The sequence below is a fragment of the Bombus pyrosoma genome, linkage group LG1, assembly GCF_014825855.1.
Source record: "Bombus pyrosoma isolate SC7728 linkage group LG1, ASM1482585v1, whole genome shotgun sequence".
NCBI classification, from domain to species: domain Eukaryota; kingdom Metazoa; phylum Arthropoda; class Insecta; order Hymenoptera; family Apidae; genus Bombus; species Bombus pyrosoma.
This window is the reverse complement of record NC_057770.1, coordinates 1795911-1822550: the sequence shown is the minus strand read 5'-3', so window position 1 is coordinate 1822550 and position 26640 is coordinate 1795911. Positions and strand designations below refer to the sequence as shown.

General features: G+C 30.3%; 5 protein-coding genes across 13 annotated transcripts; 2 read left to right on the top strand and 3 right to left on the bottom strand.

Moving 5' to 3' along the window:
* Window positions 1-113: 113 nt before the first annotated feature.
* Window positions 114-1557, bottom strand: LOC122567381 (translocon-associated protein subunit beta). The gene is made up of 4 exons (XM_043725815.1): window positions 1411-1557; window positions 822-966; window positions 435-749; window positions 114-349 (listed from the first exon to the last, which is right to left on the bottom strand). Exons 1-4 carry the CDS (start codon window positions 1431-1433, stop codon window positions 233-235), a joined length of 600 nt encoding a protein of 199 aa, XP_043581750.1. The 5' UTR covers window positions 1434-1557; the 3' UTR covers window positions 114-232.
* On the top strand, window positions 1547-2623 carry LOC122567390 (BLOC-1-related complex subunit 8 homolog). 2 transcript variants are annotated; one of them, XM_043725827.1, is made up of 3 exons: window positions 1547-1686; window positions 1764-1916; window positions 2004-2623. In XM_043725827.1, the coding sequence occupies exons 2-3, from the start codon at window positions 1862-1864 to the stop codon at window positions 2459-2461; spliced, it is 513 nt and encodes a 170-aa protein (XP_043581762.1). In that variant the 5' UTR covers window positions 1547-1686; window positions 1764-1861; the 3' UTR covers window positions 2462-2623. The 2 variants fall into 2 exon arrangements, with proteins under 2 accessions (XP_043581762.1, XP_043581773.1); XM_043725838.1 differs by having other exon boundaries at window positions 1570-1699.
* Window positions 2624-2773: 150 nt separating this feature from the next.
* Window positions 2774-16565, top strand: LOC122567149 (3-hydroxy-3-methylglutaryl-coenzyme A reductase). 7 transcript variants are annotated; one of them, XM_043725429.1, is made up of 10 exons: window positions 5250-5388; window positions 5458-5653; window positions 12309-12519; window positions 12650-12761; window positions 13098-13185; window positions 13262-13559; window positions 13648-13799; window positions 14341-14872; window positions 14957-16197; window positions 16279-16565. In XM_043725429.1, exons 3-10 carry the CDS (start codon window positions 12337-12339, stop codon window positions 16400-16402), a joined length of 2730 nt encoding a protein of 909 aa, XP_043581364.1. In that variant the 5' UTR covers window positions 5250-5388; window positions 5458-5653; window positions 12309-12336; the 3' UTR covers window positions 16403-16565. The 7 variants fall into 7 exon arrangements, with proteins under 7 accessions (XP_043581391.1, XP_043581361.1, XP_043581364.1 ...); XM_043725456.1 differs by lacking the exons at window positions 5250-5388; window positions 5458-5653 and adding an exon at window positions 2774-2946 and having other exon boundaries at window positions 12315-12519; XM_043725426.1 differs by lacking the exons at window positions 5250-5388; window positions 5458-5653 and adding an exon at window positions 2774-2946.
* A 496-nt stretch (window positions 16566-17061) lies between these two features.
* On the bottom strand, window positions 17062-18869 carry LOC122567355 (DNA repair protein complementing XP-A cells homolog). The gene is made up of 6 exons (XM_043725754.1): window positions 18488-18869; window positions 18195-18399; window positions 18014-18125; window positions 17808-17932; window positions 17455-17731; window positions 17062-17346 (listed from the first exon to the last, which is right to left on the bottom strand). The coding sequence occupies exons 2-6, from the start codon at window positions 18341-18343 to the stop codon at window positions 17185-17187; spliced, it is 825 nt and encodes a 274-aa protein (XP_043581689.1). The 5' UTR covers window positions 18344-18399; window positions 18488-18869; the 3' UTR covers window positions 17062-17184.
* A 425-nt stretch (window positions 18870-19294) lies between these two features.
* Window positions 19295-26456, bottom strand: LOC122567140 (neuroblastoma-amplified sequence-like). Of its 2 annotated transcripts, none has more exons than XM_043725394.1 (14): window positions 26321-26456; window positions 25987-26221; window positions 25502-25920; window positions 25038-25421; window positions 24745-24955; window positions 24448-24668; window positions 22803-24385; window positions 22423-22722; window positions 22071-22359; window positions 21681-22001; window positions 21205-21607; window positions 20125-21074; window positions 19917-20039; window positions 19295-19840 (listed from the first exon to the last, which is right to left on the bottom strand). In XM_043725394.1, exons 1-14 carry the CDS (start codon window positions 26405-26407, stop codon window positions 19565-19567), a joined length of 5802 nt encoding a protein of 1933 aa, XP_043581329.1. In that variant the 5' UTR covers window positions 26408-26456; the 3' UTR covers window positions 19295-19564. The 2 variants fall into 2 exon arrangements, with proteins under 2 accessions (XP_043581329.1, XP_043581339.1); XM_043725404.1 differs by having other exon boundaries at window positions 24448-24665.
* Between the last annotated feature and the right edge of the window lie 184 nt (window positions 26457-26640).

Below are 26640 nucleotides of genomic sequence, written 5' to 3'. Positions count from 1 at the left end.
ACTAATTATAAGACTATATGAATGTAAGATGTAATCTATAAATAATTATTAACGAATAAGCATTTGTATACTTATAATCTAAACTAAGCATAATAATGAAGAACGCGCGAATGTAAATTATTTATAAATAATATTTATTATAAAATTAGATGTACAGAAAGGGGAGACAGTCGAATTTCTTATATTTGTATAGAAAAAAGTCTCTGTTGAATAACTTAGGATAAGTATATGATTAATGTTTTTTCGTAGTTTTAAGTAACTTTTCATATTTGCTTTTACTAGAATACCATAATGCAAAAGGAATAGCTAATGAAGGTAATGTCATCACAGCAAATGCAGCCCAGTCAACCTAAAATGTTACATAAGTATTTTATATTTTATTACAATCAGTACAATGCTTATATTGACTTACATAATATTCAATAGTTACTTACAACATGTGAAGAAAATTGTTTATCATAATCTCTAAATGATACAATTATTGCTTCACCAGGTTCACTACTTGCTGCAAATTGTAAGCTAGGAGCATCTTCTTTGCGTTTATATAAAACTTCAGCTGATGTAAAGTTAAAATATCCAAATTTACGTGGCCTTACAATAACTATATGACTGACATTTGTATAGGGTGGAACACGATCTATCCTTGCATTTAATTCTCCACTGACATGAGTGAAATGATCAGGATGGAAAGAATTATCTGTAATTTCAACTTCTAATGCAGCTGCGCTGCCAACGTTATACACTGTATACTATAAATGATAAATTCTCTATTAAGATAAAAACATTACATACACATAAACCATATTTATTTTTATACTTACTTTAATTACAATGTCCATATTTTCTACAAGGTATTTGTTAAGTAGTTGTTTAGATACCAATAATCTTGCAGCTTCTTCTTCTTCTTCTGCATATGTAGTAAGAAGAAAAGCAGCAAATGCTATGAATATGATATGCCACTTCATGCTGGGATATTAACATTGAAAAGAACATTATTATTACTAAAAATTACATTGTTTATATTGATATAAATTCAATGTGTGTGTATGTGTATGTGTATATGTGTGTCACACTTTTAATTTATATTCTATCAACAGAGATAAAATTTATATATAAAATTATACAAATATATAAATATATGACTTTAATGATAATAATTGATGATTCTTTTGTACAAAATTTATTGTAATTATTAAATTACTTATTATAATTTGTAAAAAGTAGAAAGTTTTATATATTTCATTCATAAAACACCAGTAATTTACATTATTTAAAAGAGTAAAATATTATAGTTATCAATTATTGAAATATTCTAAACAAAAATAGCGAAGTTTTCTATTACATTTACAAAAGTCTCGTGATTATAATGAATACTTCCATAAATTTTATGTATACAATAAAAATTATTACCTTTTTGTACAACAGAACGTCATGTCACTCAAGACAACGAAATAATTATTTCACTCGATCTGGAAGATACATTTGAGAGAAGTGCCAACAGTACACACTTTGATGCCACGTTTCGTCAAGGGAAAACACAGTCTGCTGGCAATTAACTTCCGGTACAGAGTGTTTAATAAAATGGCGGTGAAAATAAATTAATGTCTTGTTGTGTTGTGTTTATTGTATTTATACAAAGATTTTGTTGATGTAGAAAAAAGATTTTATTCATTTATAACATCATATGTAAAATATTAATGTGAATATAGAAATTGTATCAAATATCTGAGGCATATCGTAAAACAGCAAAATATTATTTTCAGATGATTAAATTGATTTAATTTGAGAATTTTGTACAATATTTGTATATACTTACACGTATATAGTATTTAAACTTATTATTAATAAAACAATTTAAATAATGACTGCAAAAGTGTATCAACTAGATCAAGAACTAGAGGCGAAAGTTAAGAAAGGTTATGTTCTGTACATACTACATGTGTATATCTTTGTCATGAATATATTTTGATTATTTCTGACACCTTACTTTTTTAATATTCTAGCAACTGAGCGTATATCTGAAAATATGCATATAGTTGCAAATGAACCATCTCTTGCGTTTTATAGACTTCAGGAACATGTAAGGAAAGTATTACCACCTATAATGGAGAAACGAGTAGAAGTACTTGGTCTTCAACAGCAACTTTTAGGTAGATGTTTTGATGTAGAGTATGCTGTAAGTGCTATTGATGCAATGAATGGTGCTGGAAAGAGTTTTGGAAATACTTTAGAATTCTTCAAGAATGCTATCTTTTTTAAACAACAATTGAACTATGAGGAACAACGAAGGCACAAAAAAGATGGAAATAGAGATTCTGTATACAAAAGATTATCTGCACATATTCCTACATTAGATCATTTACCAGACGAAATATCTGATGTTGTCAGAGAAACTGCTAACAAAGTAGAGTCTATGATGAATCATGCTAAATATTCTACAGAGATTCAAAAAACAAATTAAATTTGAAATGAAAATTAAATGCATTAAAATATAATATTGTTCAGAAATATAAATGTAAATATAAATGTAAATACCGTAAATAATTGATTAGACTACTAACAATTTGTATGCCATAAAATAGGTGGGTTATGTGAAATAAAATTATTGTTGTTATATTCTGAATAGTTGCATATGTTAACATTTTTGCATATTTATAATATTTTAATTTACTTTAATTTGTTAATATTTGACCAATATCGTTTAGAAAATAAATGTATAAACAAAAATTATCAATAGAGATCATTTTAAGTTGTAGACAAAGTCCTATAGATGTCGTTATAATTTGTGTAAGGGAGAATACTGTTCAAAGGTCCAGTATTGGTGTACAGAATGCTAATTAATTTGTGAAATTGTAACAAAAATATTGAATCACAGATACTGGATATGCCAATTATTAAACACTGATATCCACATGAAACATATTTTATCTTCTAACAAGTTTTACGGTATGTTGATCATTTAATGTCCTCTTTTTCTTTTTCTAGGTTATGTTCGTTTGATATACAATTTTATTTTATTTTTGAAAATAATTTTATTGCTTATTAATAGTTTTATTATATGGTTATAGTGATTTTCTCAGAAATTATCTAGAGTATCTTAACGTTTTCATACTAATATGTGATAAAATGTACGATTTCTTGATTAAAATATTTTACCAGATCGACATAAAGTAGGACACTAATGTTGTACGTCCTAATTATTAAATTATCTGTTCACATATCAATGTGAAACAATTTATTACAATAATTGATATGTATGTGCAAGTGATAATAGAATATTAACTATAAAATAAAACAATTTTATGTAATCTTTTAATTAATGTAAAATTATGACATTCTGGTCATATATATAATAGATACTTTTTTAATGAATAAAATTAAAATCTATACTTATGAGTAAATAGTGAAATTAACATATTTATATGATATATTTCTTGATATCAATAATAGTTAGGTAACATCAATCGTTTATATCAATAATTATGTAGTTTAATATTTGAAAATACCTATATCATGCATCTATCACCTAATTCATGCATTAAAATTTGGTATACGTGGTTGTCAATATTAATATTGAGACTTAATTAAGTTAAATATAAATGTTTAATTCTCTGTAGAACTCTTAGTCAATTCATACGGAATTTTCAGACAGATTCTACAGATACGACAAATGAATATGCTATACGCGTTTAGTAAGAGAAATCGTTTAAATACAAATGTACTTCGCGATTATAAGCCAGGTATACCGCATATCTTGTATAGGCTTCACATTATACTTACTAACTTCTGTATGGCCTTCAATTTTTTGCCTTAATAATAAATGTTTATGGATATTTTTCCATATGTTATACAATATGATAATGATTTGTATAATAATATCATTGAGATATTTGACGATTCTTCAATTTTCGAAAACGATAATGACTTCTAAATGAAAGTCAGTTGACTAAATGGAACTTTCGTAGATATTGTCTTTCTCTGCATGAAGTTACGTTTGCTTATTTGTATAAAAACAAATTATATATTTTTAGTATAAATATTCATTTAATTATTTTAAATAATATATACGATACGTACATAAGTACGTATTAATCGATTATAATTGTGATCACGTAATACGATCCGCTAAATTCGGGTAAGATGACGGAGTTCGATTCCGACGAGGACGGCGTCTTTCTTGAAACGGAGCTGGCTACTTTTGTTGTATTTAAAATAGTTCCGGGAAGGAAGGTTTATGTTTAAAACCGCTTATAGATCGGTTCCAACTAAAATGTTATTTACTTTTCATTCAAAGGCGACGTACGAAATTTGTAATCATCCTTCGCGTCGATACTTTCAATATGTACACATAAATGGATTTTCCATGGAAGCCAAGTGTTCTAGTTGTTCTTAATTTAGTGTTATTATAAAATTCTAATATTGGAATCTTAATGTAGACCATTAGATTCTTTATTTACGTTTTTGTATTCGAAAAAAAATATATATATATTTCATATATCTATCGTACGAAATAAACTAAAAAATCTTGCACGAAATATAATCGTATTTTCGCATTTTATGCTCGTACAAAGTTTTGTATATAATAGAATTTTCATAAAACATGAAACTCACATTTTCTAAGAATGGAGAACAACAAATCGCATTAAATTTGTAAATTGTTTCACAAAACCGTAAATTTATACAATGTTGTTAGAAAAGATTCACATTTTACATAAATCTTTGCACAGTTTTGTTTATCATTGTTACATCAATGTAAATTTGAATTTCACAGAATGTGTACTTAAAAATAATTTGACTACTAGTGTAGCAATAACCAAGTGACACATGGATACATCTGTCACATTCAACAAGAGTACGAGCAAGTATGAAAGAAATGAAATGCATGTTGTTGTCCGATTTTCGCAATGATATGTGTAAAAGATGATTAAACACGAAATTCCAGCGCGTTATCCCGATAATTCATTAAAGTTTGATTCGATTGTTACGACGAATGCTGCTTTCATATTACGGAAATACCTAATTTCAAATTACGTGTAAAGACTAGAGTCTTCTCTAAACTATTAAACTACTAAAGACTAGATAATTATTAATAACTAGACTACTAAAGATGCAGTATTATGTATTGAGGAAGAACACACGTGCTTATGAAGGAAAAAAGGAAGGGGTACGAAAATAGTCGAACGCGGTCGAAACTGATTCTGTAAGGTCGATCGGGCCGGTCGAATGGATTCGAGCGTTAGCGCAGGTTTGTTTGCTGGTGAATTTCGTTCCGTTAAGACTTGCTTGACTGTGAACTGCGACTGTGAACTGCGAACTATCGAATAGTCTACCTTTATTTGTGATTTTTAATCGTGATAAGTTCGGTGGAAGTCTTTTCCCGTTCAAGAGGTAGTACTTTCTAAAACAAATTGTTTAATATTTTAATTAACAAATACTTTTCAATTGCATTTTTATAAGTCGAAGGTACGCAGGAGTTTGACATAGTCAAATAGAAAGCCCTGCCGATTGCATGTCATATTTTTGACACTGTTTTATTTGACGTTAAAAGAAAATAGGAAAGAGTTGACAAGCACATACATGTATATATGCGATACTGAACCACGTGCGTAATACGTCGAGAGTTTCATCGAGTTGCTACGTGCACTTTAACAAGGTACGCACGTTCACATTTATTGCTATTGTTTCATTTGTGACAGAAATAATCGAGTTAACGATACACAGTGTCCTGTTAAAACTTCCTCTTCCACCTACACGTCATGTTAGTTGAACAATTACTGCGCAAAAGTTGTTTTGTTATTTAAAGTTTATTTAAAGTTTTACTTTACCTCTACATTATTTTCATAGTTAGTAATATATAACGTATGACTAAAGCTCCTAGTAAGTGGAACTTTAGCTGTTTGCCTTTCTTAACTATCAGATTAAGTAATACACCTCATCCGTATCACTCAATATTTAAAGTTTATATAGATAATTGGTATAGTCCAATTATAGAGTATTAAAAAAGTTTTTTATTATTTATTATCGTTTCAGCACCACGTATATTATGCTTACATGGTAGTCTATATTTAGCAACTCGGAAATATATCCATATTGTATGATATGATTCCATATTGTATTAAGGATTCAGTTCATACTGTAAAAAATAATATCTTTTGCTTTGTACAAGATGCACAGAGGAAACGAATTATTTAACGCAGCTGATAAAGATAGATCCGATGATAGGATAAATCATCGAGATACATAAAAAACATATATATTTAAGAAACTGAATGTCTTCAGCAAATTTCGAGAATACCGGTTTAATATCAAAGAGTTTACTTGAGCAATAATATTAGCAATGATTATAAAATTGAAGAGATTATGGCATACAAATTGACAAGAGTACAGCACTTAAATACTTTTACGAAAAATTATTATGTACCAAGTATACCAAGTCCCCTTGAAAGAAGGTAGTAGCATGGTGATATACTTTCATGTTCGTTATATTGTGCTCGATCATACTTTCTATTTATTTTACGAAGGAGTAATGCTTTCCATGGCTTTCACGTTTTTTCTTATTTTCACTTTTTTGTTTTATAAGATCGTTTGAGAAAATAGAATAATTGCAATTAAATAAAAACTATCGTAAAGTTATTGAAGGATAAATATTTTTGTTCAAGCTTGTTTCGTATTAAACGTTAAATAGAACGAAACCTTATACATCGTAGACTTAGGTTCATCAATATTTGGAAAGTCTAAGGAGTGTATTTTCGCAAATAATGATGATACTTCATTTTATTTATCGTAATCAAATTGATAGTCTGTTTTACTCTGTACAATATCAAGATATTGTTGAGAGATAAGTTGACTAGCGGGACGGTACAAGAGAGATATACAAGTAAATACGTATCTATATTATCGCTCAAAATACCGGGTACTTGCTCATCTTTAACAGAATGTAAACAATGCAATGATTTTATACAGCTACAAGGTGGTTTAAAAATCCTTACAATTTTTCAGGCACTTCTAATAATTGGAAATAAAATGGTTTAAACAAAAATTAATCGACTTTCAATTGACTACAAATTGCAATATTAAGAATTTCACAAAAGATTTTACTTCGATGAAAAATTGAAGTCATCTCCATTTTTCTTAAACGAAACAACACATTTTTTATACATTATTCGATACATTTTTTAATTCTCTAAAAAAAAGCAAAGTGTCAAAAGCAAAAAGTACAAAAGATCAAAAGAACCAAGGTAGTTGGGTCGAAAAATGATTAGTTTAAAAAATATTCTAACTTCAATGTTTTTGTCAAAACTGCTATCAAGGAGAAAGAGACATAAAAACAAAAGAGTACTACACTATCATTCCTTGTTATTAATTTGTGTTATTAACTTGAACGGTAGTATACTCCTCGCACCGTTTAACTACTTTTGATTCTTTCATAGTTACATCAATTTATGCTATGTTAATATGTAGTTAATATAGATATTATAGGCGGTTACCGACAGTGCGATGTGATTTCTAGAATGCTAAAATTATATACAAATATATGTTTTGATGTTGTAATACTTTTAGGACACTTGTCACAATGATAGCACAAATATCGAGGCTTACATAAGATTCATGTTTCATTCGTGACCTCTCATTTATCATTAGGAATACGTAATTGAAAGTATATTAAGATATCGATCAATGTCAAGCACATTCAATAGGATGTTTCCCTATGACGACTAGATACAGGAAATTTATATTAGATGATTATAATTACGTTGTAGAAAATCAGAAATAATAGAGTAAGTGCTTTCAACGATGGTTTAATAAGATCAACAGTCAGTCATGTATAAAGATTAACTGTCATTGTTTTGAACCTGTAGTGAAAATACATATGCATATTTAATTATATATAATGTGTTTAATTGTATAATAATATATATCTATATTTAATTGATATATTGATGTATTATTATTTTAATTTCTGTTTTTGTAATACATATTTATATGCGGGTACGTGGCTACACGCGTATACGTGTATTAAAATATTTATTACGCACACATATACTGCATGTTTTATTATGTACAAAATTTTTAATTCCATGCCAGAATTTCTTCTTATTCTGTTCCTATCCTATGTTCCTATGTTCCTATGTTCAGGATTTATGTTTTCATCCCTTTATTCATTTATAGGTTTATACTTCTTCTTTACGCATTTATATATCTGTACACATTTATGTACAGGTACATACCTAAGAAATTCTATCTTTTCTAGCACCTATTATTACTTGAAGCACTTATTCCATCGTTAGAAACTGCCTGCCATAGATAGGGACTCAGAGATTTTCTCTCCTTTTATCTTCTATATCTGCTTATGTCAATTTTTCATAAATGAATTCCCGTGCAGACCCTTAGGGTGACTCCGTACCCTCGACTTCCGGTGCTCACGGGGTGGCCACTTGCAGAAGAAGTTTTACCAATTATATTGAACTGAGCACTACCCTTGTAAGCTAAAATGTATAAACCATTAATCCGCATGTTTCTACCCTGCCAACAACTCTTGTATGAGGAACTATAGGAGCCTCATCTCGGGTAGTTTAGAGTTAGTGCATCAATAGTTTTTCGCTAGTTCTGCGAGACTTAATCCGTTGTCTTCAGAATTCTTCTCATTTCTCACAATTCTTTATACCTGCAAGTGATACTTGCTATTCTTTACCTTACGAGCTAATTATATCTAGCAGCCCTTATTTTACTGGTAAATTTAACTTGTCAGCTTATCATTCCGGCGGTAAATAATCTTTGCTGCTACATCTCTGGAGTCTAGTGTCTTAAACAATATTCATATTTTAATTCGTATAATTGTTCATAAATAAATGGCTCCTTTTGCACGTGACAATATTTCCAACAGCTGAGGAACATTGCTCAGGCACAGCGGACGTTGCTGGTATCATTCAATCCTTCTTTGTAATTGCGATTTTTTCTAATCTTGCGATTAGTGTATATTTCATCACACGTGTCTTTCACTATTCATAAAGGTCACTATCTCTTAATCCGTTGGCCTATAATCACGAGTCTGATACGTGGTTTGTGGTTTGACAAGAGATTTGTGCCATAAGCAAAAACTACGAGTTTTGCGCCAGTTCGGGCACACGGCTGAACAGATGAATGACACGGCGCGCGACTGAACTTCTTGCTTACTATGGCACGCGCGATCGGCAGATAGCGTGTAAGCCAAGAGATTAATGAGTGGCTTTCTTTATAAAAAAAGTATACTTATTTAATCACAATTTTCAGTGGTATCAAAACATTCAGAAGGGATTCTATCCTTCTTAATTTTGTTACAAGTTATAGCTCTTATGCTATAGTTGTATTTGTGTTAACTCGATTTATTATTATTATTATTATTTTATTTAGTCCGTGCCTCTCGACTTCGGACGAACTTTCAGCTTTCTTTACAGCTCTTTATTGCACTAATCGCCTTCTTATCTCTAATCTAACACTAATGCTTATAATCTATTTCCACTTATGCCTACGATTGTAGGCCAAGTCACTTCCAAGTACTTTGGCCTCTCCTCTTTGGTTATGTTCCTGTAGTACCTGTTGTACTTGGATTCCCCGATTTACTATTAAATTTGATGTACATATATGTATGTATAAGTGGCCCAACAAGTTTGAAAATGTCCAATAACATTGAAGTAAAGTGATTTGATACACGAGTTGCTCTTCTTCTTGTCCTAACGCCTGTTCACTTCTCTAAATGTTAGCGTTTTCTGACACTAATGAGATGGCATTCATTGTACTTTGTGTACCGATGACCACAATTTTTTCAGTAATTTCCTTAGGGAGTTTTTAGCTTGTCAACAAGACTTTGAACTATGCGACGTTTTCCTATCGTACGCAGTAGGTGACGTTTAACCTTTTGTGCCCCATTAAGAAATAATGATATGTGTACTACGTACAAGTGTATTTTTGTAGGATAATAACGTATAGTAATTAATCTTGTAATATTCAAATTTTACATAATCCTAGGTATACATCCAAAGGTGACTTTATAATTCCATCAGATTGTAACATTAAATGCCTCTGGCTTTGAATGCGATCAATGTCTTTTTTGTTTATCTATATCTGAACTGCTTTTTCCACTTTATTTCTTTTATAAGATAAAGTTGCATTAGTTTGTCCAATATTGATGCAAGTCGTCTCACCATTTAAATTATAATAGTTAACTATATACTGTACTTTGTGTTTGGTAATTCTTGAGCTCCAATATTTCATAGGAAGTTATTCCTCCCTTAGCATATATTACAAATGAACTTACCACTATTACGGTTTATATGTCTAAAATGGTCGGTAACAAATTATAGAAGTAACTGTAAGAACTGAAACAATTTATCGTATAATATTGTATAATATTGTAGAATGTTACCGTTCTTGATGCACATTCTTCCAGCTTTTGTTTTTGTGATTAAATTTCTTTTCTTATTTTACATTTATTTCTTTTGCATATATAGGTAATTGCACATAATTAGTTTAATAAACGCATAGCTGTAGAAGTTTATTCCTTACTTTGAAATCGCTTCCATCTCTGAAATACTGATTGTGTTCCTAAGATCGTGGGATGTAATCACACGTTGTAGCGCTATAGAGACAACCCATTTATTTATAATTCTAATTTGAAAAACATTGCCTCTTGGCGTTTTCGTTCCGTTTGCCATTGCTTCGTATTGTTTCATTTTTCTCCCGGCTGCAAGCATTCGAATATCAATGTCAAACCGATACAGACGGAATTTCGGTTTTGTAAAAAAAAATCGAGTTTCATTACACACACGTGGATTGCGTAACGTAATTGAAAGTGTTATGACTATACGGAAGGGATGTCACCGTGTGGTACTTCATTCGCTCAATCCTTCATTTATTTTCGCTGAAGTTGTTCCTTGTCTTTTTTTCGTGTTTGAGCGATCTGTTAGGTATCTTCTTCCTTCAGTTGGAAAGAATAAACGGCTCTATCTGTCGATTTTACCGAATATTTTCTGTAACAATGAATAAAGAACGCTCTCGATAAACAAACACTTTCTTCAAGTTCACCATACGCGCGGTATCGTCTTCTTTATGGTAACTGTATCTATTTTAGTTCCATTTTACAGAAAGAGAGACTTTATAAATTATTTTTACCAAGAGATATAGAAATATCTTAATGTGCTACCTTAAAATTGATCTTTATGGAGAACAAGTTGGAGAAATGTTGAATGTTTAAATAAATTATTCTACTATTTTTTATTTATTTTATTTAGTCCTTGCCTCTCGGCTTTGGACGAACTTTCAGCTTTCTTTACAGCTCTTTATTGCACTAATCGCCTTCTTATCTCTAATCTAACACTAATGCTTATAATCTATCTCCACTTATGTCTACGATTTATTGCAACTTAGCCTACACACTATTGCCACTTTGGTCTTTTTGCCTCCTTGCTGTGCTACCTTCCTGTCCTTCCACCCCTTCTTGTATTGCTTTTACCCTTCTTTTCTCTATTATCACTCTCAAGTCCATTAGTCCTTCCCCAGTCCCATTTAATATTTCTTCCATTTCCTTTGCTCCTCCTGTTATTTCACATTCTTTTAGCACATGTCTCAGGTCCTCTTCTTCCCCTCCGCATAATCTGCACCTTCTTTCTTCCTCCTCTTTCCAATGTTCTTTCGCTTTGGTTTCGTTTCCGCACCTGAATCTGGCTATGATTATTCTGTCCTTCCACTTCATCCTCCCTTCCAAGTACTTTGGCCTCTCCTCTTTGGTTATGTTCCTGTAGTACCTGTTGTACTTGGATTCCCTTATCCTTTTCCTCCTCTCTTCTGTTTCTCTCTTCCTTCTTTCTTCTACTATTTGGTCTGCAGTCCAACTTACTTGCTCCCCTCCTGCTTCCCTTTGTGTCTCTCCGTTTCTCACCTCTTCTAGTTCCTTCTTTCTCTTTCTTGCTCTTTTCCCTTCCTGTCCGTTTCCCCAGTTTCTCTCTCTCTCTCCTTTATACACTCTTTTACCAGCTCCTTTTCCGATTCTAGAGTTCTTTCCTCGTACCTTACTGCTCTTTTTAACGCTCTTACCTTCATTTCCTCTATCTTGCATTCTTCTGTCAGTATGTAGTTTGGTGTTGTCCTGTCTAAACCTAAGATCCATTTTACGTACCCTCGTTTTACCCTATCCAGCGATTCTTCCATGTTCCAACCCCATACCTCTGCTCCAAACAGCGCCACGCTCTCTGCTAGTGCTTAAATTATTCTACTAATACTTTATGTTCTTTTATTATAATCTTATTCGTAATAACATTTTATGTCACTTCAAGTTGTAGGTAGTTATCAAAAACAAAAAACATGCTGACACATCTGTTCGAAATTCACGGCCGATTTTGTGCTGGGCACCCCCTAGAAGTAATTGTGACGACCTTCACACTCACGGCATGCATTCTGAACATGGAGACCGGAAGTGCACATCCTCGAGATAGTGGAACCCTTCCTTTGGCTTTACATTGTCGGCCCGGTAGATGTAATTCGGATGTAAGCAGATTTTGAGTAAATTTTAATTGAATTTTCAAATTTGTGTCGAGAAATGTCTTAATGATGGAAATGATCTTTGTAAGCCTCAAAATTGCTTACACAATATATGTAATATATGATTACTTATTAGGACCTAAATGCAGCTGATATTATAGTCATGACTATAATACGATGTCTAGCTATATTGTTCACCTATCATCAGTTTCGCAATTTACAAAAATTGGGTTCAAAATATATTTTAGGTAAGCGAATATATGAGTTTAATTGATATTTTGAAAAATTGAAGACGCGAAACGCGTGTTTAAAGAAGAATGTATGATAATTATGTATTGGCCGATTATTCATATAACCGGATCTTTCCACGGTACGCGTGAAAGCTTTCAGCGTCAGAGAAAGTTTTATGGAAAGCAATATCGTTTCATTCCGTACGACATGCAATGACAATTAATTATTGAATTCGCATAACATTTAACCGGGAAAAATGCGCGAATTAATTTTAAGTAACGAAATAATAAATAGAATTTATTAGCAGATATTAATGATAATAGTAAGAATACTTGAATGTAATGTTTTGACAGGTATTGCCGGCCTATTTACAGTATTTTCTAGTGTTGTGTTCACGTCCAGCGTAGTGAATTTCGGACGCAGTGATATTTCTGATTTAAAGTAAGTATTATTCAGAATGGATTGCAAAGTCTAGAAATTCCTTTAATTCCTATTGTATAAAGTTATTATTTTTCAGAGATGCATTATTCTTCTTCTTGCTTATTATCGATCTTTCAAAAGCCGCTATATTAGCACAATTGGCTCTAAGTTCCAGAAACAAAGAAGAAGTACGAGCAAATATTGCTCGCGGCATGTCACTTTTAGGACCAACTATTACGTTAGATACTTTAGTAGAAACTCTACTTATTAGCATAGGATCTTTATCCGGTGTCAAAAGATTGGAAATCTTGTGCAGCTTCGCTTGTTTAGGTGTTATTGTAAATTATATCGTTTTTATGACATTTTACCCTGCATGTTTATCACTTATTCTCGAGGTAATTTTTAGATTTCTGTGCTAATTGTTAAAATAGTTTTATGAATTGTACATTATACATTCTATCTTGTATTATTATTATATTTCAGCTTTCTCGTGAAACTAATGCTATGAAACCGTTAAGTGCCGATAAGATTTTTATAATGCATCCATTAAACGAAGAGGATCAAAAGCCGAATCCGGTAGTAGAACGCGTTAAATTGATTATGATTGCTGGCCTATTTGTGGTACACGCTAACAGGTATTGCATTTTTGTCTTATTTTCTGTTTTCCATAATATATACGAGCCGTGTTTCGTTTGAAATGAACTTTATGTTTTATACATCAGATAACAATAGAAAGAAAACTGACAAAATGTTATCACAAATCTGCCCCATACGATATGTATTTTTTTTACTTGAGCATATTTCTTGTTTGACAGTTTCCTTATTCTTAACTTCCACAGGTCAGGTTCAACTTATTACACAGTAGCATAAATATACATTTGATTCATATTCAATGAATTGCAGAGGAGATAGTATCTCTACGAGGTTTCGGTTTCTTTATCTCCTCGTATGTTAAGTTAGGAAACAGTGTAGGAAATACTTCTGTGTCGAGTTAAAGATGATGATAATTATTAATATCTTTATACTAAATTCAAGTTTTATCAAAATAGTACATAAAAATAGCGGCAGGTTAATCTATATACATTATTGTATGCGGGAGGATACAATAAAATTAGATAATTCATAAGCTTAGGAAGTTACATCAATGTAATCGTTGACATAAAATATTTATTTTAGTCGCTGGCCTTTCAAAAGTGACGAAAGCGAATCTACTGTAGAAGGAGAAGTATCTTCCGTGAATTCACATGTCCTAGTGAATTCTTATAACAAGACAGAGAATTCATCAGAAGTGAAGAATTATCTAATGAATTGGTTGTCAGTCAGTGCCGATAATATCGTGATATTGATACTTCTTCTTGCACTCGCAGTTAAATTTATTTTCTTCGAAGATAAAGGAGACATCGCTAAACAATTGCGATCTAAAGTAGAAGACGATACAGAAGAAAAGGTTGAAAATGAATGTGTGAAAGGAAAAGAAAATGAAAGTGAAGATGTGAATATGCTTAGCATCAAGCTGCCATTCAAGCAAAACTTTAATAGAATGCAAAGTATCTCTTTTTCTTCTAAGATACATAATTGGAACGATGACAAGGAAGACCAAATAGACGAAAAACAATGTAATATAGATAAGCGGGATGATAAAAATCTGTCTCCAGAATCGAAAGTTCCTAGGTCCTTAAAAGAATGTCTCGAAATATACAAATCTGATGTAAGTAAAGGTATTATAAGTATATGTATCCCAATTTATCTTTCAAAATACCGTTACTCTATATTTAATTTTTAAATAATATAGCTTGGAGCAAGTGGGCTAACGGACGAGGAAATAATTCAATTAGTGAAGAATAAGCATATACCCGCGTATCAGTTAGAGAAAGCAGTTGGTGACATGGAGCGAGGTGTTGGAATCAGACGTCTTATAATTGGAGAGACGGGAAAATTTCTCGATACTCTCTTCGATTTACCGTACAAAAATTATGATTATAGTAAAGTATTAGGATCTTGTTGTGAGAACGTTATAGGATATGTGCCTGTACCGCTTGGAATTGCTGGCCCATTATTAGTCGATGGTGAATTATATCATATACCAATGGCTACAACAGAGGGATGTTTAGTAGCATCTACAAATCGTGGTAGTAGAGCATTGTCAAAATGCGGTGTAACAAGCCGCGTAGTTGCTGATGGAATGACTAGGGGACCAGTTGTGAGGTTTCCAAATATCGTTAGAGCAAGTGAAGCTATGGCATGGATGCAAGATCCTGAAAATTTCAAAGAAATGAAGGAGAATTTTGATTTAACTAGCAGATTTGCAAGATTGACGAAGATTCACATACGCATTGCTGGCAGGCATTTGTTTATTCGTTTTGTGGCTACTACCGGTGACGCTATGGGTATGAATATGTTGTCTAAAGGTACTGAAAAATCATTGAACGCGGTAAAGGAACATTTCTCTGACATGGAAATATTATCGTTAAGCGGTAATTTTTGCACGGATAAAAAACCAGCAGCAGTAAATTGGATTCAAGGTAGAGGTAAAAGTGTTGTTTGTGAAGCAGTGGTCCCTGCGGATATTGTTACTAATGTGCTGAAAACATCAGTTCACGCATTAGTTGATGTGAACATAAGTAAAAATATGATTGGGTCCGCCATAGCTGGCAGCGTAGGTGGTTTTAATGCACACGCTGCAAATATTGTAACCGCAATTTTTATCGCTACGGGCCAAGATCCTGCACAAAATGTTGGAAGTAGTAATTGTATGACTTTAATGGAACCATGGGGAGCAGATGGTTCAGATCTGTATGTATCTTGTACAATGCCCAGCATAGAAATTGGTACTATTGGAGGTGGAACTGGTCTTCCTGCACAAGGTGCATGTTTGGCTATGTTAGGTGTTCAAGGTGCACATACTGATCAACCTGGTGAAAATGCTAGCAGATTAGCTAGAATAATATGTGCCACAGTACTTGCCGGCGAATTATCATTAATGGCTGCTCTTACAGCTGGTCATTTAGTCAAAAGTCATCTTAGGCACAACAGGTATGTCTATAAATAAAATAATGGAAAGCCCTAAAAGAATAATATAAAATGAATAAATAAAACAATAAAATTTTATTTCAGATCATCTACCGCAGTAACAAATGCAATAAGTATTCCCCAAAATACTACAGGAGTCAAACTGTCTGTGCCAAATATGTTACTGCCTGTACAAAATGTATGTAAGGAGTTCATAGAGAAGTCTTAACATTAATGCTACATAAATGAGTTCATCTTAATCTGTCACTAGAATACTTTGTATTGAACGTCTGGTTATATGTAATATTTTTTTGTGTACATGGAAGAGCATAAACCAAAAAACTAAATGATTAATAATTTGAATAAAAGTGCAATAGAAATTTTAAATCAAATTAAAGAATGGATTAAATATGCTGAAAGCTTGACTTTGTTGGAAGTAGGGTAGTATTTTAAATGTTATGAAATGTGTATACTTAATTTACAATGAAATGTATAATTAACTGTGATTTTGCGTAACTAATATGGCGCAAAGATTATTTTTTTGTATAAATAGTTATATTTTTACATAGTGGAATATTAATATTTAGCTGTAGTGACTTAGCTAGATTATCATAATGTAAGAGTAACAAATATATAATTGAAAACATGTAGAATATTGAGAGTACAATCAAATTGTTTTCCGTAATAAAGAAAAAAAAATATATATATATATCATTACAGTACTATAACACAAATAAAAATTATTAATTATATTTCTTGCTTTTTAACTAGTTAAATGATAGAAACACTAGGAATACATTATGATGTATAAAATTTTGTTAGTACAAAAAATAAATTTCAATTGAAAATTAAACAAGAGAGAGAAAATACATAAATAAAAAAGGGAAGTGATTTTTTTATCCTTTTTTATTGTGTATGCATTTCGCGAGTAGTAAATAAATTTCTTAATATAAGAAACTCATATCTAAAAACACAATCCAATAATTGCTATAAAATTCATTATTATAAAATTTACATTTTTTCATATGTTTCTTCATATCCACAAGTAATGCAAGTGTGTGTATATGTATCATCATGTTCATTATATGTATCTTCTCCAAACTCGTGCATATGAGAAGCTTTTGATGTTTTATCATATAACGAGCTCCTGACTTGCATTCTTAATTGTTTAATCTGTACAATACAAAAATAGTAAGTTGGTAAGATAAAAATATCTATATTGATATTATTTTATATTAAAGTACAAGTACGATATTAGATTTGAAATACGTTTATCATTACCTTTTTGTTAAATTTTTTTATTTTAGCTCCTTCCCTCTTAACATCACGTAATTCTTTTTCTTTTAATAATTTTTCTTCAGAACCCCATACTTGTAAAGCTCTCTGTTCTATTTGTAGTTGCAAATACAATTTCATTTCACCCCAATTTGCATTATGGGGATTTTTTTTAGTAATACATTTTAATGGAGGTTCTCTTTTATCCAAATCACAATCTTTTAATAAATACTCTTGTTTTGCTTCTGTTTTTGTAATCAAAGAGTGCTTGCCCTTAGGATCTCTAATACAAAAAACTAATCATAATAATCTAAAGTTTTATATTAAAATAATTGCTAGTTCAAATAATGCTTGTATACCTGCAGTTATCACATACAGATAAATTAAATGTTTGTAGTAGATATGAGTCTTTAAATTCATTCTTACATTCATCGCAATGAGGAAAATCTATAAGAATAGGTGCAGGTTTTGATATTATTTGTAACTGAAAAGAAGGAAAATATTAGTTATGAAATCCAGTTAATATTTAGTGTAATAACTATTAAAATAATTAAAAATGTTATACCATTTGTTGTTCTAATTCATCACTTTCTTCTATAAGAAAACCTCCTCCACTATCTATAACACGTTGTCCTTGAACTTTATAAGATGTACTCTTTCCTGAATCTTCATTTTCACTTTAAAAAAGTACAAATGTTTTGTTATACAATTTTTTATTTTTCTAACTATTGATATTGACAACGTACCTCCTTATATAAGGATGAGAAACTATTTTAGATTTTCTTAAAAGTAATGCTTTTTGACGATTTCGCTCTGCACGTTCTTTAAAGTGCTGACAATTTTCTATTAATTCTTCATCCTTTGATGGATCATTTACATCTAACGTAATAGACATTTTTGCAACTGTACTTTTAAAACGCAAGATTTGTTTTAAATTCAGAATACTTTAACCTAAAAACAAATAAAATATATTAAAAAATGAGCATTGTGTAATAATATTGTTTATATCATATTCCTAATAACAGCAAGTACAACTTACACATACGTATGTATAATCCGACAGGTTAAGTATAAACTTCACTATATATTGAATATGTAACTAATAAAGTTAAAAGAAATGATCATATTTTATAATTATAATTACAATATAAATTTGTATTCTTATATATAATACCCTTCCTACATTTTATAATATAATTAAACATAAATAGTGCTTTGTAGAAAAATCAGATAAAATACATATAAAGTGTAAGATTTTAATATATATTTAGCATTTAAAAATGTACCAGCAACTATTGTACAATATGTACTTTAGTATGTATTTCACTTTTATATTTTGAACTTCAATTCTTTAGCTTATTTTGAAGTAACTACCGGTGAATAATGGCAATCCGCCATTTTATCTTTTTAAGAATATATATATATATATCTAAACCAATTCTATATTCCGCGAAGTTTAATTTTTTGAATTTAATTAACCAACTCGAACTTTACATAGCGAATTCGAAAAACCGATTAATATTGTGTGTTAATTATAAGAAGTTGATAAAAATGATAGTTCTAAGTTCATTACATGTTATAAGTTATTATTATGAATATAACTGAATATCACGTTTGAATTTTAAATTAAACAGTCATGACTGTGCGCGCATTTATACATTATTCTGTTGACTTGAAATTTTGTTGTAAAAACTGCAAAAAGAAATATTGGATTTTTGTAATAAATGCAAATGTAATAAATGTAAATCAAGTCGAGTTCTACGTCGCAGTTTTTCAAGATATTAATTTATGAAGCAAAATGATTGAACAAGGATAAGACATAGGGATAAGACACCAACTATCAACATCTTTTTTGAATATTTATATTTCAATATACATATTACGCTTATACTTACAAATAACACATTGTACAAAATAAATATTCATAGTATGTACATATTAATTTTAAAGACGTAGATGCAAATCTAGAAGCTATTAGTTACTGTTTTCTTACCTCTTTTAAAAAAGTCTTTTACATTTCACGAGTAAAAATATTAGTTACAAATTTTAAATAAGTCATCTTTTGAACTTTTATGTCGTACAAGTTAAAATCATAGAAAGGAATGAATATATGTATTTATTTCCTCACTAGAAGTTCACAACAAGTACTAAATGTAGATAAAGATGGTGGTATATCTTCCATTAATCTAATTATGCATAAGGCATGCGCTATATGCTTTCCTTTTTTTAATTCTTGTATAAGAATTTCTGCATTTTCCTTTACATCTGTTAGAGATCGATTCACGAAGACATGTTCAATGATTCGATCAAATATTTCGTGATTCGGATCGAAGTATGCCGTCAAATTTTTCAAAAATAACATTTCTAGTATCGGTGCTGACAATGTTAATTCCTAAAACATAAAATAACATTAGTAGAAATGTGTAAAATAAAAGCATGAACTTGTTGATGTACGTGCTTGTGCATACTTTATGTCTTTCCATAAGAATATTTACTGCTTCTTCGTGAAATTCTGAATTATCCATGTCCAACCTAATATAAATTGCGTGCTCAAGAGGAATTTCTTCTGTGTTCAAAAATTCTTTGAGTACCTAATACAAATAATAAAAAAAATAATTAGTTATATTTAATAAATTGGTTATAATCTAATAAGTAGTATTTTAATAAGAAATTTACATTTGTTGAAGATAATGCTTCTATTAATTCTTTATATTCTTCAAAACTTTGTTTGCTATGTTTGTTTTTATCTTTTTCCATAATAAAGGAATTAACTAGTTTCATCATTTTTAAAATTGGATGTTTATTAACTTTTGTATATTGAGAATCTTCAAATTGTGGCCATTGTAATAACAATTTCTTTGCCTCATAAAAATGATCAACATTCCTTATTTTACTAAATATTTTTTCAAAAGCTTCAAAGCGATCTTTTTCTGTTGCACATTCCCCTATATCTTTTATTAGAGAAGAATTATTTTCTATACACAGTTCTTGATTTAAAATATCTTTTTTGTTCCCTATATTTTCTATTATATCTTCATCTGAAAAGTTGCCCCAATTATCAGTCCATTCTATATCATTTTTATCATTAGATTCAGATGAACTCATCTTAATTTTATCTTTCTCGTTACGTTGCGAATTTTCTGTCGGAATTTCTTCCTCTTTTGATTTCCCAATAGACACAACTGGACTTTGTGTTTGAACAATATTAAATTCATCTAATCTTTTATGATCTTCAATTTTACCGTTTTTTTTCGCTTTAATGTCGTGATGTAACTCAAGAAATTCCGTCTTATTTATTCCGCAGCTTTTAAATAAACATGTTTGCCAATATTCAAATGGTTTATAAATGTTAGATTTTTTGCATTTGTGAGCTGTACTCATCGTTTTTAATATCAAACTCAATGGATCAAACGAATATAAATCTGTAAAATAATAATCTTTATATGCGCTTTTGTATAATTCCAAACAATAATAATACATTGAAGTTTGTATGTATAGCATTGTTTGTGGCAGTTCCATTAAAACACTGTGTATTTCTTCTATATACTTCTTATGTACACTAAATAAATATGCCATGCCTAGTAACCAATCCTGTTGTATAGTATACTTTGTACACTCTAAAAATACTAAAATAAAAAAAGAAATTATCATTTATCCAGTATTTAACTTATATACGTATATGTTATATATAACATATATTATACACATGTATTTAACTTATATACATTTCCGTTTAGGTGAATACGTAATACTTACAGTGATTAATATCACTCACTTCCAAACCATAACAAAATGTTTCATTCAACATAGTTATCCTCAAAAGAGCACGACAGCATTTGAGCTGCGTATTTTGCAAATCTGGCATTGAATAATTTACGTATTTCGTGTCGAGTTCACTAAGTTTACAATTTTTATGTAAATCTTCATAAAAACATGGGAAACTTTGTACGTCATCATCTTCCATAGGATTTTCATATCTTGTGTCATTATCCTGATTATTTGATAAATTAAATTTTAATCTAGATTTCCAAAAATTTGTGTCGCTTATATTTTTTATTAAACTAAATGCTGAATCTTTCATAACATTTGCAGAAGATTTTACTATCTCAGTAGAAGCTTCCAAAACTTTTGGGACAAATTCTTTAGTTTCTATTTGCGGCTGTAAATTGACAATAATTTAGTATAGTTCTGTATTTTTCGTTAGAGGTGGTATTGTTTAGTGAATTTCTTACAGTAGTTAATGCATCTATAAATTCATCTTCACTATCTGCGTCTTCACTATCATTGAAATCATCAGATGGTAAAGCAGAAGGTATCCACAATTCTAAATTTTTATGTAACATTTGTATTTCTATTAAATATATTTGATCTAGTGCTTTGCTCAGCATATCGCTAGGTCCATTGTTTATTGCAAACCATAAACATTTTTGCCTAGTTTTCAGATCTCCGTAATCTCCACAAAATCCTAATTCTAAAGCAACTGTCCAGGCAGGAATATAGTTATTTTGCATTAATTGCTGACAGGTAGCAGCACAAACATTAAAGTCCTTTACCTATTATATTATATTATAGATCAATTATCTGCAATTAAATATTAAATACTAGCTTTAAAATAATTCTACCTCAAGTGCTTTTTTTGCAATTAACTCCAAAACCTTTCCTTCCCGCATTCTACTATTATTCTTCTCTATTCGTAAGTAATTCGCTAACGTTAATAATCTCTGACGACTTTTATGAGCATCTACCCTCTTATTTAAACAGTCCTTTATCAACTGTAGTCTGTCTTGCATTAATCGCACTTGAAGTGGCAATATATCAATATAGAATTCATTCAAAATTTGAAGCGAGTTAATGAGATCGTACTCTTCTTTTATCTGTGCATTATCATCTATGATTAGATGAAGGCAAGCTCTGAAATTATATTATTTATAAAAGTTAAAGTAGGAAATCAGTGCAAGAACTAAAAACACTTACCTAGCTAATTCCATATTAGAGTCAGTTAAGGATTTTGAGCTATTAAAATACTCCTTACTAGCATCTAAAATTAAATTCACTGTTTTTTCATAAGACACTTTCAATAAAGACTGTTCATTTTTCTTAGTCTCAATTAAAGCAGCGCAATTTTGTATGTTAGATTTAACTCCTGATACTAAACGTGCTGATACACAGATTTCAAAACAAATTTCTATGTCGAGACATGTAAAAATTAGACCATGAATTTCTAACATTTCATTTAATAATTGAGCCCATTGTTTTTCATCTGGAGGTGGTACTCTTAAATTAAACAGAGAACATTTTGAAATACAAAACATTCTTATAAAAAGAATATTAAAAAATAAAAAATGCCTAGTCACCTTTTGTTTAAACTTCTTGCCATTTGAATCAGTAGTTGTTTTGCAGCATCAGGATTACTCTTATTTTTTCGCAGTACATGTAGTGTAGTTTTAACGCCATATTTATTTAAAATTTTTGTACATTCAAGTTCTTTATCAAGCTCTTCTAGTAGAGTGTTTATGGCATCTATTCTTCTCATTTCACGGTCTTTGGCGATGGAATCTACAATACGTGTTGCTTTTTCATACATATTAGGATCATTGCAAGCGTATATACAATCTAACGCTAAAATCGCAATATTCTCTATCATTTGAAGAATCTCATCATCTTGAGATTGTTTTAAATATTCAAAAAGTTTAACTGGTAACTTCAAGTCTTCTTTACTAATAGACACTAAGTAGTCGCTAAATAAATGTCTCTGTAATTCTCCGCCCAGATACTGACTTCTTCTTTTTATAAATGATAATAGAAAACTTTTTATATCATCAACAAAACTTTCTTCACTAGTCATGCTCATTAACAATTTAATTTTTTCCAGATTAGATAATTTTTGTAATTGATCTAAAGATAGGTCTTCTATATAAATTTTGTAAATGATATCATCTAAAGTTTCCAAATCTAGCAACAAATTGTCTAATCCATTAATATTATGTAATTTGGCAATTTTTATTAATTGCAAAGCATTATCAATCATATAACTATTCCTCTCGATCTGATAAGCTCGCGACTCGTACCATTTTTGTAACAATTCTGGTGTAAGTAATGTGTTTTTGTATATAGTTAACGATGGATCATATTCATAAAGTGATTGTGATTTATCATCGCTTTCTAAGTTAATTATCTCATTGAATTCAGCTTTCTCAGCCCAATCTTTTTGTCGTAATTCACGCTGATCAAACAGAAATAATTGTCCATCAATGTCGCATTCTGGTAGAAGTTTTTTATACTTCAATGGATTTAAAGTCTCTGGAAAGAAACTAATAATAGCTAACCAATGAGGTAACAAACATTCACCATAGTAAGTGAACATAATTTCAACTCCCCGACAATCTCCATCCTTCGCAAATTTAATTGCATTTTCAACAGCTGAAAGCTGCCGAAATTCTTCGTAAAAGTTTTTATCGTACTTTAACGAGGAATTTAAAATAATTTCGTATGTAAGTAACTTATCTAGATGATCTAGAAGCTTCCTTCTATATTTAATTAAATCCTTTTGAGCGTCAGATAAATGTTTAATATCGATCTTTTCCAGCACTTGATTTATTTTCTGTATCTGTCTTAAGCTTATACTAGCTTCATCCATTTCACTCCACTCTTCATCAGTATTATCTATTATAAATTTTCCATTGTCACAAGTTCCAATTGCTACTAAAGTTTCCAGGTTAGCACCTTTTAAACCAAAATTTAATAATTCTCTTGCTGCTTCGATAGTATCTGGAACTCGAGTAATGCATTCATGTAAGACCCAAGACCTTTTTGTAACTTTACTCAAATGTTCTTGAATAGCATTTAATGATAATTCAGATTTTCTCCACTGTGTCTGATATACCAAATCTGTATCCAAATTATATGTATTTGCTAAAGCCAATGCTTCTTCATATTCCTATAATACAATCTTTTGGTTACTTTAGTTTCAGCTATTTTGAATTTCACAAATACTCATACCTCTATATCAATTTTTCTTGAATAAAGTTCTTCAGGTGTAGTACTTTTAAGTCCAAGGATTCTATATGTTCTAAATAATACTCTTGACTTCTTCTTTTTAGGCTGAAATCTTTCAATGTCAGTGATAGAATACAAGGTACTTTGCATTAAATTCGTTGTATAATTTAATATACTAGCTGGTTGTAGTTCATCACTTTCTTCTTCACTTTCTGAAGAGGCTTCTTAAAAATTGAATTAATATGTTATATTATATGTATAGAAAATATGTACTCTCTAATTAAGAACTATAGCACAAACCTGATGTTTGACTTTCTGTATTAGATTCTCTGTTCCGTTTTTTACTTGTTATGTATGTTTCACAATCAAGACATAAAAAACCTCGATCTGAACCAAGTTCATGTATTTGTGGTTGCCCGGCTAAAAATTCGGGGCTTGAACCTAAAAGATTCTTTAAGTCGGTTGTAGAACATACAGAAGTGGATCCAGAACATCTTGTAATTATAATTGCCTTTAAAAATATCAATAAATTAAAATTAACATGACCATGTATTTAAATATATGTGTATGTACATTTAAATAATAAACATTACTTCTTCTGACCACCAGCCAATATCTATTGGGTGGAATTCAGTAACACCTGGTGGAAACTTTTTTGTTTTTGCATGTCCTAAAGGATTAGGTATATTAAAATCTGGTTGCTCTGATAATTTCCATTTTCTTTGCATCAACAAAGTTGGTAATCTCCATAAAGATATTGAACCATCTGTATGTAAACATGTTAAAAATCTATTATTTGGAGAGATTTTTACTTTAAATATGATAGATTCTGGTTGCAAGCTTAGTGTGGGGATAATGTTCCATATGGAAAATCTTGACTTAGTTTTCGATTCATCATCGAAAGTAAATGATAACTTGCAATATGGATATTCATTCAGGGGTCGCCAAGATGTTAATCCACTGTCTGAGGCTGTTGACTGTAATGTTTTATATAGTTCAGGATGTTGTACTTCCTAAATTGATATATATAAAAAATATAAAAAAGTACATTAATTACCATTAATTTCTGTGATATTGTATTTCCAGCAACATAAAATAAGCTGTGTTTTTCATCATAAACAACAGCATTTATTCCATTTTTATAAAAAGTGCCAAAAGAAAATTCATAATTTGCTTCAAATTCATTAGTTGTTGAAATGTGATATGATTTGAGTAAACCGCTGTATGTGATTAACATAAATTCATAAGACCATTTGTCAGGCTGTGTCCTTGGTTTGAGGAATATCATGGAAGCTATTGCATCACCAGCTTCTAAAATATGAGGGTTTTGGGATATTGTTTTTGGACTGATATTAAAAATATTGTTCCCCAGGGCATTGTAAAAGGAAGCATAACCATTGCTAGATGCTAATACTAAAAGTGTCCCATCTGGACTCCAAACTAGTTTACGCCATTGTGGAAAAGCATCCTTTGGTACTAAAACAATAAAACATATATGAATTTTTGAAGCTTAGACAGATTTAAGAAATCATATGAATTTACCGGCAGCTTTCCCAACAACTGAAGAATATTCATCTTTTGCTTTTCGGATTTCTATGACATTTTCTTGTAAAACAGCAAGTAAACGTCCATGATCTCCAATTGCAAATTTCCATGGTAGAGTAAGACTAATTTGTTGTGATATACTTTCTGGTAAAGAATACCTATTGTTAAGATATCTAAGTGCATTTTTTATTGTCCCTGTTGTAGGCAATATTACGGAATCATTTTTGCATTTCTGAAATAGATATTATATTATAAATGCATAAGAATTGTAGATGATGTAGAATGTGTCTCATTTCAGATTTCTTTTGAACAAGTAACAGTGTAAACTTACTATTAATTCTGGCTCTTGCTCGCGAATAAAATATTCTAACAATTCATAGAGTATTGGTTTATTTGACGATTCGTTTGAATTAACCATTTTGTAATCAGAAACATAACCTACTACATTGACGAAAACATAGACCTGAGGTGGGAGTTAGGAGTGAAATCAGTCAGAATCTGATAAGTTACTAGTCAACGTCATATTCTTGAAGAGCAGATAAGTAAATTTAAATGAAAATTATTTGAATATCTTCAAACATGTTAGTGGGAAACTTTAATTACCAAAAGAATTATGCATATGTTTTGTTAAAAATAATTTAGAATAATTGA

What these genes read in the sequence shown, in the direction of transcription:
- LOC122567149 (XM_043725456.1), top strand. Translation starts at nt 12,337, where the DNA reads ATGCTGACACATCTGTTCGAAATTCACGGCCGATTTTGTGCTGGGCAC. An exon ending in CCGGTAGATGTAATTCGGAT is followed by an intron (nt 12,520 to 12,649) that starts GTAAGCAGATTT and finishes ATTACTTATTAG; the next exon opens with GACCTAAATGCAGCTGATAT. An exon ending in TCGAAATATACAAATCTGAT is followed by an intron (nt 14,873 to 14,956) that starts GTAAGTAAAGGT and finishes TAAATAATATAG; the next exon opens with CTTGGAGCAAGTGGGCTAAC.
- LOC122567140 (XM_043725394.1), bottom strand. Translation starts at nt 26,407, where the DNA reads ATGGTTAATTCAAACGAATCGTCAAATAAACCAATACTCTATGAATTG. An exon ending in AGTTGTTGGGAAAGCTGCCG is followed by an intron (nt 25,921 to 25,986) that starts GTAAATTCATAT and finishes TTATTGTTTTAG; the next exon opens with TACCAAAGGATGCTTTTCCA. An exon ending in AGTGAGTGATATTAATCACT is followed by an intron (nt 21,075 to 21,204) that starts GTAAGTATTACG and finishes TTTTTATTTTAG; the next exon opens with TATTTTTAGAGTGTACAAAG.
- LOC122567381 (XM_043725815.1), bottom strand. Translation starts at nt 1,433, where the DNA reads ATGACGTTCTGTTGTACAAAAAG. An exon ending in ACGTTCTGTTGTACAAAAAG is followed by an intron (nt 967 to 1,410) that starts GTAATAATTTTT and finishes TTAATATCCCAG; the next exon opens with CATGAAGTGGCATATCATAT. An exon ending in ATATGGACATTGTAATTAAA is followed by an intron (nt 750 to 821) that starts GTAAGTATAAAA and finishes TATCATTTATAG; the next exon opens with TATACAGTGTATAACGTTGG.
- LOC122567390 (XM_043725827.1), top strand. Translation starts at nt 1,862, where the DNA reads ATGACTGCAAAAGTGTATCAACTAGATCAAGAACTAGAGGCGAAAGTT. An exon ending in AGAGGCGAAAGTTAAGAAAG is followed by an intron (nt 1,917 to 2,003) that starts GTTATGTTCTGT and finishes TTAATATTCTAG; the next exon opens with CAACTGAGCGTATATCTGAA.
- LOC122567355 (XM_043725754.1), bottom strand. Translation starts at nt 18,343, where the DNA reads ATGTCTATTACGTTAGATGTAAATGATCCATCAAAGGATGAAGAATTA. An exon ending in TCTCATCCTTATATAAGGAG is followed by an intron (nt 18,126 to 18,194) that starts GTACGTTGTCAA and finishes ACTTTTTTAAAG; the next exon opens with TGAAAATGAAGATTCAGGAA. An exon ending in TAAAAAAATTTAACAAAAAG is followed by an intron (nt 17,347 to 17,454) that starts GTAATGATAAAC and finishes TGTATTGTACAG; the next exon opens with ATTAAACAATTAAGAATGCA.